The sequence below is a fragment of the Lepisosteus platostomus genome, chromosome 2, assembly GCF_059453375.1.
Source record: "Lepisosteus platostomus isolate fLepPlt1 chromosome 2, fLepPlt1.hap1, whole genome shotgun sequence".
NCBI classification, from domain to species: Eukaryota; Metazoa; Chordata; class Actinopteri; order Semionotiformes; family Lepisosteidae; genus Lepisosteus; species Lepisosteus platostomus.
Genome location: NC_142612.1, coordinates 74235937 through 74249609, shown reverse-complemented (window position 1 = coordinate 74249609; position 13673 = coordinate 74235937). Strand labels below are relative to the sequence as shown.

The window sequence follows — 13673 nt, the reverse complement described above, 5'->3', positions numbered from 1 at the left end:
ATAATAAGTTGCAAGGGTTTCTTAAAATGTAAGCACATTGAATTTCCCAGTCCCTATTTATGGATTTGTGTTTAAATCTCACTTTAAGTATGACTGCAGTTTTTACAGTTTTGCTGTTATGAATTCATTATGCTTTGCATTATTATGCTATTCCTCCGTTTATGATGTCAAACAACAGAATGATGTGGTCCTATCTATATATATTGCCACAAAAGCATCTAGATTATCTTTATATTTCAGGTACTAGCAGATAAAAATGTCGTATGGCTTTCATTACACATTAAAAGGAGGAAAACAAGCATTTTGCCTTGTTGAACTCAGAATATTCCCAGTGTTGTGGTTTTGGTGTTAGCTGTGTAAACTCTGTAGTATTCTTAATCACTTCTTTTTTCCTAGGCTGCCATGTGTTACATCCATATTGCTGCTCTCATCGCAGAATATTTGAAAAGGAGAGGTAAGGATTTTGGTAAAAATGGTTTGATCGTACAGCTGCTGAGAGCATGAGGCACTGAAATCCTTTCCACACCAAAAAATCGAAGCGACTGAGATCCTGAGCCTTTCGCTAACTCCCAGCTTTTTCAACTGTAACATCCATGGCTATTCTACAGTCTGCATCAGTGGGTTATTATTTGCCTTCCATATATTATAATGAAATCCAGAATACCCAGACAGAGGAGTGATTGAGTCCCTTAATCTTGTGTATTAGCTGATACGGAAGAACAGGTAATTATGCTTCCTACGATGCAGAATATTGAATATCCATGTATAATGCTTCACATTTGCAAAACTGCTTTTGCCTGATGCAGGTATTCCTTTATGCTCATTTTATATTTTATTCTGCACTGCCGCTTGCAAACGTTTGCATGCCTTTTCTATTCATAAAAAGTACACTTGTTTATAAGCATGTTCTAATTCCTAAAGACACTCTCAGTAAATTGTTGAACTCCTACCTTAACACAGGTTACTGGAAAACAGAAAAGGCACGGAACTCAAGTGTGTTCGCAGAGGATGCAAATGTTATTAACTATAACCACTTACTAACATCTCGAGATGGAGAATGTGAGTGTTTTAATCACACATATCAATGTATAACTTACACTGTGACTGTATTTCATTGGAGGGATTTTTAGTAGTTGTTACATTAAGAAGTGGGTGAAGATGCTGAACTATGTCTTTGGCATTGAAAATCATTATTATTTAGGTGGGTCTCATAAAGAGAAGAGATACTTCAAACTTGTAGATTATTTGTTATTTGTGCTCTTTCTTACCATAGATAACAGATAAATAATCACTGATGACAGGTTTAATTCACCTTACTTCAGTGTCAGAGTGTTAATTTATTCCTCTATATTAAATTGATTCAATGCTCTCTGTTGTAAACAAACAATGAAAGTAATGATTACAATTAAATAGTTGAATTTGTATGGAAACTTAATACACACATTTGCTGTGCTCACAAGTATGTCCATACAATTTCTCATTATTTTTAATAAAGCAGTGTTTTGGCAAAATAATCTTTAAGAATGTTTTTTTTGTTTCTGGAAAAGTTACACTATTGTGTAGGAGTGTCTTGGCTCACTTTATATCATTTCTTAATTTTTATTTTGGTATTGAGTACATTCAGTGTCTATATGGATTCTTTCCAAACTAAATTCTTGGATATTTTACAATTGCCACAGTATCCCCTTCATATAAAATATCTGTTCAAGTTGTTCAGCTTTTCAACTGTTTCCATTAGAATAAACCAAGCAATTACAGAAAAAACGGATCGCAGGGAAGTCACAAGGAGATCAATGCACTTACTCTGCTTTAACGAAAATAGATAAATCACGCTGAGTAATTTTCCATTACCTGAACTAATGATAAATTGCATTATCTTAACTATGCGGTACCCGGTATATTAAATTGAGTTGAAAGAGACTTTCAAATATGTAATAGTGCGATCCCATAAGCAAACAATGTCATAGATGTATTCTTCGAGTAATAATTAATTACATAGTGATGATAAAAAAGGCTCAGGTACAGTACCAGGATACAGACAGATAAGGACTGCAGGCTGCAGAATTTTCCTCTGACTGGACTGTTTTACTTTTTACACACTACTAAGAACTTGCTGAACAAATTAGGTTTAAATGGATGCTGTTTTTGTATTTTTCAAGTGATAGGCGCATGTTCTAAAATGCTTGTGTTCCAAACTTCAGCTTCTTTTGCAATGGGCTGGGCAGCGTTTCTCTGCATTACCCCTAATGTAAAAGAAGAAGGAGCCATGAAGGAAGACACAGGAATGCAAGACACTCCATATATTGAGGTAAGAGATGGGGTCCACTGCTCTTCTCAAGGTGAGGGAAGAAGGGTGGGGGTACAGTGGAGATGAGATAGGTACCTTTTCATGAATATGCCCTTTGATGTTCTCGAACACTGAAGCTGGTTCTGTGCTCTCTGACTTTCCCAGGACAGTCTCGTGGAGCAGCTGGAGCTATGTGTCGACTACCTCTGGAAATCGGAGAGACACGAGCTCATCGCTGACGTCAGCAAGCCTGTGATCGCTGTGTTTGAGAAGAGAAGGGACTTCAAAGTAAGCGGATTTCAGATCGGGCACTGTTTCATAGTCTTTCATGTAGAAGAAAATTAAAAAGAATCTAGTTTGTTTTGTCCTTGTCTCTGTCCTCTGTTGCTGCATATCAGTGAAATCTAAAAGAGTTTTGTGTTTTTGAATGTGCAGCCTAATATTTTATGCAACATGGAGAAGGAGACATGCCTCCTTCATTCCAATGCACTGAATATGAATGATTAAGTTATTCAGTAACTCTTCTCCATGTCCCTGTTTCACAGAGACTGTCAGAATTGTACTATGACATCCATCGATCATATCTCAAGGTGACAGAAGTGGTGAACTCTGAGAAACGACTGTTCGGAAGATACTACCGAGTTGCCTTTTATGGTCAGGTAAGCGGTAATCATACAATATTTTGTCTCTCTAGACTCATTGTGACTTTGACCTTAAAAGGGAAAGTCTCACCAGGATCACTGAGCAAGATATCAGATCTGTGACAGTAGATAATATGACCTGCTGGCCACCTTTATCAAAACGACAGGCTGTCTCTATAATCTGACACATGAGAAATGTATACTATTTTCAAATTATTTTTAATACTTTCCACTGAGCAGTTGTCAGGAAAAGTTAAGGTCGAATATAATGAACACAGCTTCTTTGCTCTTGGGTTTTTTTTCTCATTGTTCATGCGTTTCTAGATTATATAAAAATATTGTGGTTGCCTTTTGTGGATACATTGGTTACATTTCTAAGTTTAAGCCTTCTACTTCTGTGGATTTCTGCAGAGTGTTTTCTTTTTTGTTTGCATTTTCTTTTAGAATAATATACATAGACTTAAAGTAAGATACCATTAACATAAAGTGGGAAAGAAAATATGTAATGTACTGTATATGATACAAATGTAATATGCAATATATGCTTAAGTACACTTGCTTGAAGTTAGTGTGATTGCTTTTCGATTTCCTTTATATGATTTTTACTTTGTTTAATATTTTTCTTGCACAAATAGTTGTGTATTTAACAAGAAACACCCATTTTAGAGAAGTATAACACAGACATGCCTGAAAAAACCTTTTCCAAACATCACTACACAAGGTTGCAACTACAGAAAAAACATTTTAACTAGCTGTTTTGAATTTTGTTAGCTGTGTAAAAGTATAGCTAAACATTTAGCAGTTCATCAGCAGCTCATTTTGAAAAACCAGTTCACTATGTGCCGGTATTACAAGTGTTATGAAATGCAGGTGGTCCCAGTAAAGGGATCTTGATTCTAAGAGAGTAAACCCTTCGTAGTCTGCTGAATTTATACTGCACTAAGAATTGATAGAAAACAGTATTAGCTTTAAGCTTTGTGGGGTAATATTCTACATCCAGGTTTCAACCCAAAACTCTGTGGTTTGGTTGCTGTGTGAACACATAATGAGAAAAGACAGACCTAGTAAAATTCAACTGGAAGTGGGGATCAGTGGTGTTAGAGGTGAAAAAATGTCACTGGTATCCTACCTTTGGTATCTGTATATTATTCCCTAAGCACTTCATGTTATGTGCCAATTAGCATCTTTAAAGAGTGACTGTGATTCAAGAGTGGCATGCACAACACAAAGAGCTCTTGTGTGTTTTAAGCACTTTTCTTTTAGGTAAGCTCTAGTCTGAGCCTCTTTAATGCAGTCGTCTGCTCTTTTCTTCCTTTTTTGTCTTTTTCAAGGCAGTGGTAAGTTTTTCGTTTCTCTTGCATTTGCTTTACTGTTGCATAATGTTCCTAACGTGCTTCTGTCGGTGTCATACGTTAAAGTACACTAAAGTTGTTCTTTATATACCATATACATATATACACACGTGTGTATATATATGTAATCTCAGGCAATTATGTGTACATATAATATCTTAGACACTTACATTTTACATTCCCTCAAAATCCCCTTATATTCTTCTCCGTGGTCTTTCCATAGAATTCAAATGTCATCTTAACTCTTTCAAACTTTCCTGGCTTAATATTACATGACACCAATATGGTTAACATTGTAGCAGAAGTGGCTGAGAGAATCTATTTTTTCATAAAGGTTTTAAAACTGTGTTCGTCTGCCATTACACTGCAGTAATTTTGCCTTCACATACTGAGACTTTCTGCTTTTGGAATTGCTTCCTTTTCATTATTAGGTTTTCTTTCCATTCCACATCTAATGTGCTGTAAATAATTCCCTTTGACATTAACACCTGTGTTGTTTGTCACACCTAAGTCCACAATGCCCAGAGAAAATTGTCAACGTGAGAACTTAACATCTTATAATAAATTTAATGATTTAGGCCAAACTATTCATTTGAAAATGTAGAAGTCTGTCAGGCATACTCACGGTATGTAACAAGTTTGTGTTCATTTAATCACGTTTCAGTTATAAAAACTTAAGTTTAAATCCACTTGCATTGTAATTATTTTTATATTGATTGGGTATTGAATTCCCCTTGCGGGAATATTTTCACACAGAGTCATTCCTGCTGGTTTGCTCAATCTTACATTTAAAAGTCAAATGGAGGTCTGGACCTAGTTAAAACCCTGCTGCTGATAGTTCCAACCCAAACAAAATTACAGATCTTTTCACAATATTGTGCTAATCTGGGGGGTGTTACAAAATCTGAGTGTGATCTTAATAAGGGCATTAAGGCCCCGCTGTCCTTACTACTCAGATTTACAGATGTTATGTGTGCCATGTTCACAACAATACCCTCATTCCCCACAGGGTGGTAGTATATACTAAGAAAGTCTTCTAACAGTCTCAGGCCTTTTGCTTCTTATACATTTTCTATTAAACCAAAAACAAGAACCATCACAATAAAGATAACCCTCCATTAAAATAGGTTATTTGGTTCACAGAAAAGAATGAACAAAAATATTGATATAATATCCTATATTTCACTAAATAACGAGAAGAATTTCTATAAGATTCTAAATGGTGCTTCTTAATGGATAATGGTGCTATAGCAGACACTTTGGGCAAAAAAGGGTTTAGGGATCCTGACAAATATCAAACACAGTGACCCCTATAACATTATTGGTCATTATTTAGGTTTTTTAACCTAAAGTCTTTAGGTTGTTTTTTTTCTCATTTATTTTATTAAGTGTATTCGACAGGTATTCATTTTAGTGTTTATGCATAAATTCTTACAAAACCCAGAAGTATTTGCAGTTTCCTCATTAGCCCTGTCATTGATATTGATATTTTGAATTCTTATTTTAGTGGCTTTATTTTACCAAACAATAAAATATTTCAGTATTTGATAATGAATTGCTCAACAACACTTTTTCTTTAATAAAATATAAAGGCAAAATGATTGTTAAATTTGGATTTGTTTTTGTTCCATGAGATCTCCCAGATTTGATAATGAATACATTAGTAGGAAGATTTTTCCTTATTAGGCAGTTAATCTCAGAAAAAGACACAAGAGAAGGACACTTTTCTGTCACAGTTCTTTTCAGTTTTCGGTATGCAAGTTTCCCACTATCAAGCAGAGTTGTTCTTTTTGCGTATTTTTTCAGCATTTTCATTGAATGATAGCACTCCAGAATTGACTGTATTTTCTGAAAACCATTTTTGTTGTAAGATTCACCTTCAGTGGACAGAAAGCTAAAATATTAACAACAATCTTCAAAGATAGATCTACAATTACTGCAGGCTCTTCACATGTAAGGTTATTTGAAAAGACAGTACAATACAGCATAATATAATATAACCATCTATCTTTTACAGGGATTTTTTGAAGAAGAGGAGAGCAAAGAATTCATATACAAAGAGCCCAAGCTGACAGGTCTTTCAGAAATATCCCAGAGGCTGCTAAAACTGTATTCCGATAAATTTGGAGCAGACAATGTAAAAATGATCCAGGATTCAAACAAGGTGCGTTTAAACCAAATTATTTTAAATTATTATTTCAGGAAAGACATAACGTAAAGTTTAGCTGTTTATAGTGCATTGTTATTGTGGGCATCACCTTAAATATTTCCTCAGAAGAATGTTATAACACCCAGTAGCAATACATTTTATTTAGGTTCAGAGAATGAAGTGCACTGTGTAGTACTGTAAGATTGTGGTCACTTCTGTTCACAGCCATAAATTCTCAACTGTTTTTAGATGGAGTGACCTTTCTAATGAGTTCATGTTTGAATTGGATCAATTATTCATTTTGATGACATTCTCCAGATAAATATGTTTCGGCTTCGCTTGTCTACGTGCTGTTTTTGTGTTCACAACAGTGTCTTTGACAAAACCAACTTCATTGGTGAGATACTCGGGTGGTTGGACTCAGCCAGTGAATGATTCCTGTTTATATGTTTGAATCTGAAAGCTTATTACCATCTTAAATCCATTGTATGGTAACTGACTAAACACACTTGTATCATCATGATAAAACAGTGAGTGGGATCGTGTGGAAAATATATATTTCAATTTTATTCTCTCTGCAATCTCTATGTTGTTTTAGGTCAACCCTAAGGATTTGGATCCAAAATACGCCTATATCCAGGTCACGTACGTAACTCCATATTTTGATGAGAAAGAGCTTCAAGAAAAGAAGACCGACTTTGAGAGACATCACAACATCAAACGCTTTGTGTTTGAGACTCCCTTCACACTGTCCGGGAAAAAGCATGGGGACGTTGAAGAGCAGTGCAAAAGACGAACTATCTTGACAAGTGCGTCCATAGTTTTCCTCTTGAAAATATTATCTGAATAATCCCAGACAACAGATTACAGAGTCATGTGTATCCATTAATGGTTCTTGAAAACTACTTCACGATTGCCTTTCACTTCACAGTAGGTTGGATTTATTCCACAATGCCAATAATGCCTTGTAAACGTCTCCAGTTGCAGGGTGATTCTAAATCATACTCTTTTTTAGAGTGCTGTGAGAAGGTAACAGCTGGAGTCCTCCATCCTCCATTGCTTAGTTACTAATGGACATCCTGCTTGCCAGTCTTATACGATTACAAGGAAGGTTACATCTGGCCCTTCAAGCTTGTTTGCTAGTTCATAGCTAATTGAACCAAAATTCTCAACCAGTTGTTTTTTTAAAGAAACCAGAGCATCGACTTTAACAACATTGCTGTGTAACATATTGAATATTCCTACAACCCTTTGCTTAAGACATACCTCCAGTTCTCGATTTTGAATACACCTCCATGCAGTTTCTTCTTGTGTCCTGAAGATTGTGTTCTCACCATGGGTTTTTACAGAATTCAACAGGGCTGCCTTTATTCATTCCACTGAGGATTTAAATATTTGAACCTTTTTTTTCTTATTTGGTCATAAATACATTTTTTTTTAGTTTTATTAAATGTTCAGTGTCCTACACCTGTTGTAAAATACAAAACTGTCTTTTCTATTTGTGTCTTGAAATACTAGGGAATGTCAGGTTTCCCTTTAACAAATATTTAGAGGTCTACGGTTGTGTATTCTATGCAAATAAAGTTGCTCATCATTTATTTATTTTTTTGGTCTGCCTTGCAGCCAGCTCTACATTTCCATATGTGAAGAAACGTATCCAGGTTGTTGACCAGCAAAGCACAGAGCTCAACCCAATTGAAGTGGCCATTGATGAAATGTCACGGAAGGTGTCAGAGCTCAACCAGCTCTGCTTCATGGAGGAGGTGGACATGATCAGGCTGCAGCTGAAACTTCAGGGCAGTGTTAGTGTCAAGGTAATGTATTGAAAGCACCAGGTGTGTACATTTCACAGTCCAGACCCCCAGGGCCAGAGAAACCTCCAGCTGTTCCATTAGTCTGGGAGTTGAGATGAGATCTGCTGTCATGTCTTGTGAATGGAAGGAAATGAAATAGAGAGCACATCTTTGATTTAATTCTGCCTGAAAAATTAGAATAATGGAATGCGTCTGTTAAGATGGTGCTTGTGCTTTGAAATTTTAAGTTGCTGTTTGAAATTCTAAAAGGCAAACTTCACAAATGAAAGAATAACAGCAGGTGTCTTTTTGATTGCTGTGCTACTGTTGCTGCCGTGCTGTTGTAGAACTGAGTGAGCCTCTTACTAACATACATCCAGAGACGTGTCTTAGAAGATTTGCAACCTAATCCTTTTCTACAAAAGAGCCATAAATCAATTCCAAGACCATGTTTCACATAAGATTTTAATTTGGATTATGCTTGCTCACCGTTCTTACTCTAAAACATGATTATATCAAAAGAAAGGCTGAAGTAATCCTGGATTAATTTCAATAGGCATTCATAAATAGCACACAGATTAAGGTTTATGACAATATCCCCATTAACTTAATCCTCTAGGGTCTCGGAAATAGAATTTTCTTTTTACATTTTCGGAGCGTCCTCTAAGGCAGTATTGCACTAGTGATTAGCAGTCAGTTTATTAACATGCAAACATTTCAATCTTTCCAGAGGAATGTGATGTAATGTGTGCAGAACAGTTTATTCAAAGGTCTGGAAAGGGAAAACAAAACCCTTTATGCAGTGACAGTCCAAATCACTGTATCTTTTAATGTTCATTGGCTGCCCACATTACATATGCTTGAGTTTCGGAATGCCTGCTCTGCGTTTTTATGACAGAAATGGCTTATGATGACTGAACGTCCAGCAGCTTTACTACAGCTAATGTGTTGTGCTACACTGCATTGTCGACAGAAGGGTCTCCATCCAGCACCCCTCCACTTTCTAACTGCTTCTTCCAAATCGGAGTCACTGGGGGCGGGAGTCTATCCTGGCAAGCAATGAGCACAAGGCAGGGTACAGCCCGGACGGGCGTAGTCCTTCACACAGACATGCATACGCACATCCTCACACCCAGGACCAACCAATTCTCCCAGAGGCTAATTAACCCAGCTGCATGTTTTTGAGCTGTGGGAGGAAACCGGAGCACTGATAGTTTCACTCGAACATGGGAAGGACATAGGCACTCTGCGCTGATAGCTCCCCAGGTCTGGAATTGAACCCAGGGCCCCTGTGCGGCGATTGTCCCTGACCACTGCACCACCGTGCTGCCCTTGACTGGGCCTCCTGGTGAATGAAATCTCCAATGTTGCAGGTCAATGCTGGCCCGATGGCGTACGCCAGAGCTTTCCTGGAGGAGAAGAATGCAAAGAAGTATCCCGACAACCAAGTGAAACTCCTGAAAGAGATTTTCAGGTAATGCTTGTGGTCATTTGCTTCTTCTGCGAGTCATTTTAATTCAAAGTTAAAAGAAGACAAACATGAAATGCTAACCTAGATGTGTCACCAAGTAGAATTGCACATCAGAAACAGATGACAAGAAACGGAGAGGCTTAGAACACATTTGGGAAAATATCCTGTTTCATTGCCGCAGATGGCTTCAACCTAGAGATTTGAATTCCTCATAATGTTCATTATTTATAGAGTCTTCCATGTCAGAGGCGCCTTTCAGTTTTCTCAGTTTGTCATGTAAACCTGAATGATTTCTGGAACACTCAGTACCCTAGAAGTTTGAGATTGGATCTGTCTACAGATTGATTTATTGTTTTACATTCCATTCTACCATGGAGATTAAAAAATGTAGTTGAGTGAATAAATTGAAGGTCTGTAGCCCTTATATCCCTTCTTGGTGGGAGTACTGTGTAGAACATTTCTCATTCTGCAGTACAGGGCAGCATCATTTGCTGAAGAAATGGATAATTAATGAGGAAAGATACATATTACTGAACAGAGTCAAGTAATGGCACATCAGACTTGATTGTCGCTCTCGTGCGATGTGCCTCTTGCTACTGCAGGCAGTTTGCAGAAGCATGCGGGCATGCTCTGGAGGTGAACGAGCGCTTGATTAAGGAGGACCAGCTGGAGTACCAGGAGGAGATGAAGACCCACTACAAAGACATGCTGAGTGAGCTCTCCAGTATCATGAATGAGCAGGTGAGCTGTCTCTCTCCCTGGCACGTCTCACTGCAGATGGGTCAGAGACTCCTGTACCGGATGACTGAGCTGGACACACATTTAACCTCATAATTCAGGTTCAATGCCAGCAGATTGCACTGTTGCCTACAGCAGGTTGCACTAAACCCATCCCCTGGCTCATTTGCATCCATTCTTAACAGGTGCTACTGTCTGCTTTATTCCATACTGTCTAAATGGTAAAGCAGTTTCATTACAATCATTATTATATTGTCATGATTTTCTGAGTAATGCCCAACAACGATTTGACAATGACCATTTATTTCAGATTTTTACCGAGGATATTTTCCACAGCTTTTCAAGGGATCACTTAGTACAAGTTGAAGGACACGTGTCATAACAGATAATTAAAACAATAGATGGTTACACAAAACACACTTTTTTGGATTACTGTTTTAATTGTCTTTAGTTGATTAAGTTTCAACATGCAATTTCTTATTATTTTAATTTTAAATAAGGAGAATTTTCTTTTTGTGATAACGTTTGCACTTTTTTTTAGGTTTACTGCAAGATAGAAGCATCCAATAGGATTCATTTAACATATTAATATATACGTACTTACCATGCTTCCCTAACAATATTGACAAGAAGTCATATAATATTCATTTTTTGATCCTGCTACTCTTGGGAAATCAAAGGTACAACTGAGCGCATACGTTGAGATCAGACACGATTGTGTCACGTCTCCCTGCCTGAAGACTGCAGGCAGAGCTGACCTGTATCCACACTTTTCCCAATGTTTTCCTTTGCTTTCTTTTTTTCTTCCTTAGCTGCATTATGGCACCATCTCTTCCAGTTTCTGCTCATCTCTTTCTAATATCTCACTCGCAACAGTTTCCAAAACTGGTATGTCATGTTTTCTTCCTTCCCGTTCTCTGTTCTCAGTGCTTGGTTATACCTCCCTGGCAAGTACTCATCAGTCCCTTTGTGTTTGCCTTAGTTAAGAAATCTACCAATCCATCTAGTAAACGCTAGCGAACATTTTGTTTCCTTGGCTGTGGCCAAACAAAACCGGGGCACTGGTTTTGTCTGTTTTATGCTTTGATTTTGTTCCATCCTTTCAGAATCACGTTTTAGTTGCATGCTTTACAGATTTACAGACAAAATTAAGTTGTATTTTTTAAAATTTGAACAGAAAAAAATGTCCCAAGGATTTTACCTGGAGCTATGTAAATTGATATGAGGGTGGCCTTTTAATACTGGAGTTTGGAGGACACTGACATCTGTTTTTAGGGAATAGCGTGACACTGTACTGAATGTCTCTTATTCTACTATCTCTTTGACCTGCATTATTTTGTAGCTGTAATTTTGGGTCAATGGAGGAAATTATTTATAACCATAAAACAGATTGTGGTATTAATAATTGTTTTAAGTCAAAAACATGATCACCCAACAATCTAAATGATAAATCCAGTATTTGGGATTTTGTTTTGCTGGAGGTTTGTTCCTCTTGAATGAAATCTGACATGTACTGTAGCTCTGAGTTTGATGTTTTGATTTAATTCAGTTGTATGTGTTAGGGGAGGCAAATCATACACTAAAGGTCTATAGATGACAGGAAGCTTATCACAAAGTAGTTAATTACTGTAATTAATAAATAATTTACTATACGTCTAATGATGTGGTTTTATACCCTACTTATCCTACTGAGATGGGTTTAAACCCCTGTCTTCTGTGACTGAAGCAAAAAACAATTCACCTCAGCTATATAGTTACTGGTGTGTGCTAAGTATTTTTTAATTACTATTGAAAAAGAAACACTCTGATTGAGATAAAAAAGCAGGCATGAGAATCTCATGTGAGCACTATCAGGGAGAGTCTATGTGCTGCTCCTTATGTGCTGAGGGGTGATCCCTGCATTGTGACGTGCTCTCTGTCCTGCTTAACACCACAGAAATCGGTATGAGCTCTGGCCAGATCAGCCACTGTGGCTCTGGTAGGCTCCTTCCATTTTGCCTAGGAGCTGGACAGAACAGGGTATTTTGTTACAGTAACTATGTGGTTAAAAAGTCATGTTTCCTTATGAAACGGCTGCTTTGTTATTTAAAGACGTTTATGGTTATTCAGAAAGCCATGGTTAAAAAAGTCACATTACTGAGTGAATGAATCATGCTGCAATGAGCTCAATGTTCAGCAATATTTTGCATTTAGCTTTTTATGAATGTATGTTGTCGAGAGACTTCCGTTAATCTCCCTGGACGATATACGTGCATCGTATCAGGGCAATGTAAACCATACTCCTGGCTTAGACTTTTTTTTCCGTTTCTGTTAAAGATTGTGTACAGGGAGGACACCTCAAGACAACAAGGAATGGAGCGTCATCACGTCTTTCGAGCAATCAGTAAAACCGTGGCCTCGAGCCAGCAAGGAGCCAGCGAAACAGCCAAAACCGACTGACTGCGATGAAACCAAGAATGGCTGTTGAACCTGTACAGTATTCTTTTCAAAATGAAGTTTAAAAAAAAAAAACTGTGACATTTACAAACTGGAAATAAGGGAATAGACCACAAGGGAAATCCAGAACTCGCTGAAGATTGCTGTTACAGTATGTGAATGACGTCTGTATACCAGACTGGTTGATTTTTCAGGCCGCGCCCCTGTCGGCGTTCCCTCTGCCTGTCCCAGCCCCCTGAGGATAGTGTTGTTGAGCCTTAACCAGGCTGTGTACTTCATGTGAATGTATAGCATCAGACTGAGCTATCTTGTTTCTTAACACCCACAACTCCCAGTTACAGATTTTAAATGGAAAGTCAATGTTTTATAATGGATTTTTGATTTTGTGTACTGTTTTAAAATGTAAATAAGAATTAATATTTAATTTTTTTCTGTTCCTTTTTATATAAAATATGAAATTTGGGTTTCGAGAAATTTTAAAAAAGAAGTCACTAAATTTTATGTATAACATTTAAATAAAATTTGTTTAAGTCTGTAACAAACAGATTACTGTGTTTTGTAACTGCCCTCTTTCTGTCGAGTCATATATTCATCAGGTTGGAAACATAATCAAACATTGCATACAAATGAGTTATAAAAATGATTCTATGCTTTGTTTTTTCATGTTTTATGTTTTTTGCTTTTTCCATAGGAGAATTTCTTAAGCTTCGGAGTTTGGCCAATGTATGCAGTTACTGAGAGAAAATATTGGCAGCTGAAGGGATTTTAGAACAAATTAATTCCACCTTGTCTACTTTTAATATGCT

At 37.1% G+C, this 13673-nt stretch overlaps 1 protein-coding gene across 6 annotated transcripts in view; it reads left to right on the top strand.

Annotated features, from left to right (window-relative positions):
* The window catches only part of dock10 (dedicator of cytokinesis 10), a 104314-nt gene extending 90905 nt beyond the window's left edge, over positions 1-13409 (top strand). For 4 of the 6 annotated variants that reach the window (XM_088618051.1, XM_088618067.1, XM_088618032.1 and 1 more), the window contains 12 exons: positions 397-454; positions 961-1059; positions 2202-2308; positions 2453-2575; positions 2833-2946; positions 6298-6444; positions 7028-7238; positions 8053-8243; positions 9596-9696; positions 10296-10434; positions 11244-11319; positions 12748-13409. In XM_088618051.1, the coding sequence (XP_088474177.1) occupies positions 397-454; positions 961-1059; positions 2202-2308; positions 2453-2575; positions 2833-2946; positions 6298-6444; positions 7028-7238; positions 8053-8243; positions 9596-9696; positions 10296-10434; positions 11244-11319; positions 12748-12818 (1437 nt within the window). In that variant the 3' untranslated portion in view covers positions 12819-13409. The remainder of the gene's footprint in view (positions 1-396; positions 455-960; positions 1060-2201; positions 2309-2452; positions 2576-2832; positions 2947-6297; positions 6445-7027; positions 7239-8052; positions 8244-9595; positions 9697-10295; positions 10435-11243; positions 11320-12747) is intronic. The other 2 variants (XM_088618077.1, XM_088618041.1) reach the window with 2 other exon arrangements.
* Positions 13410-13673: the final 264 nt, after the last annotated feature.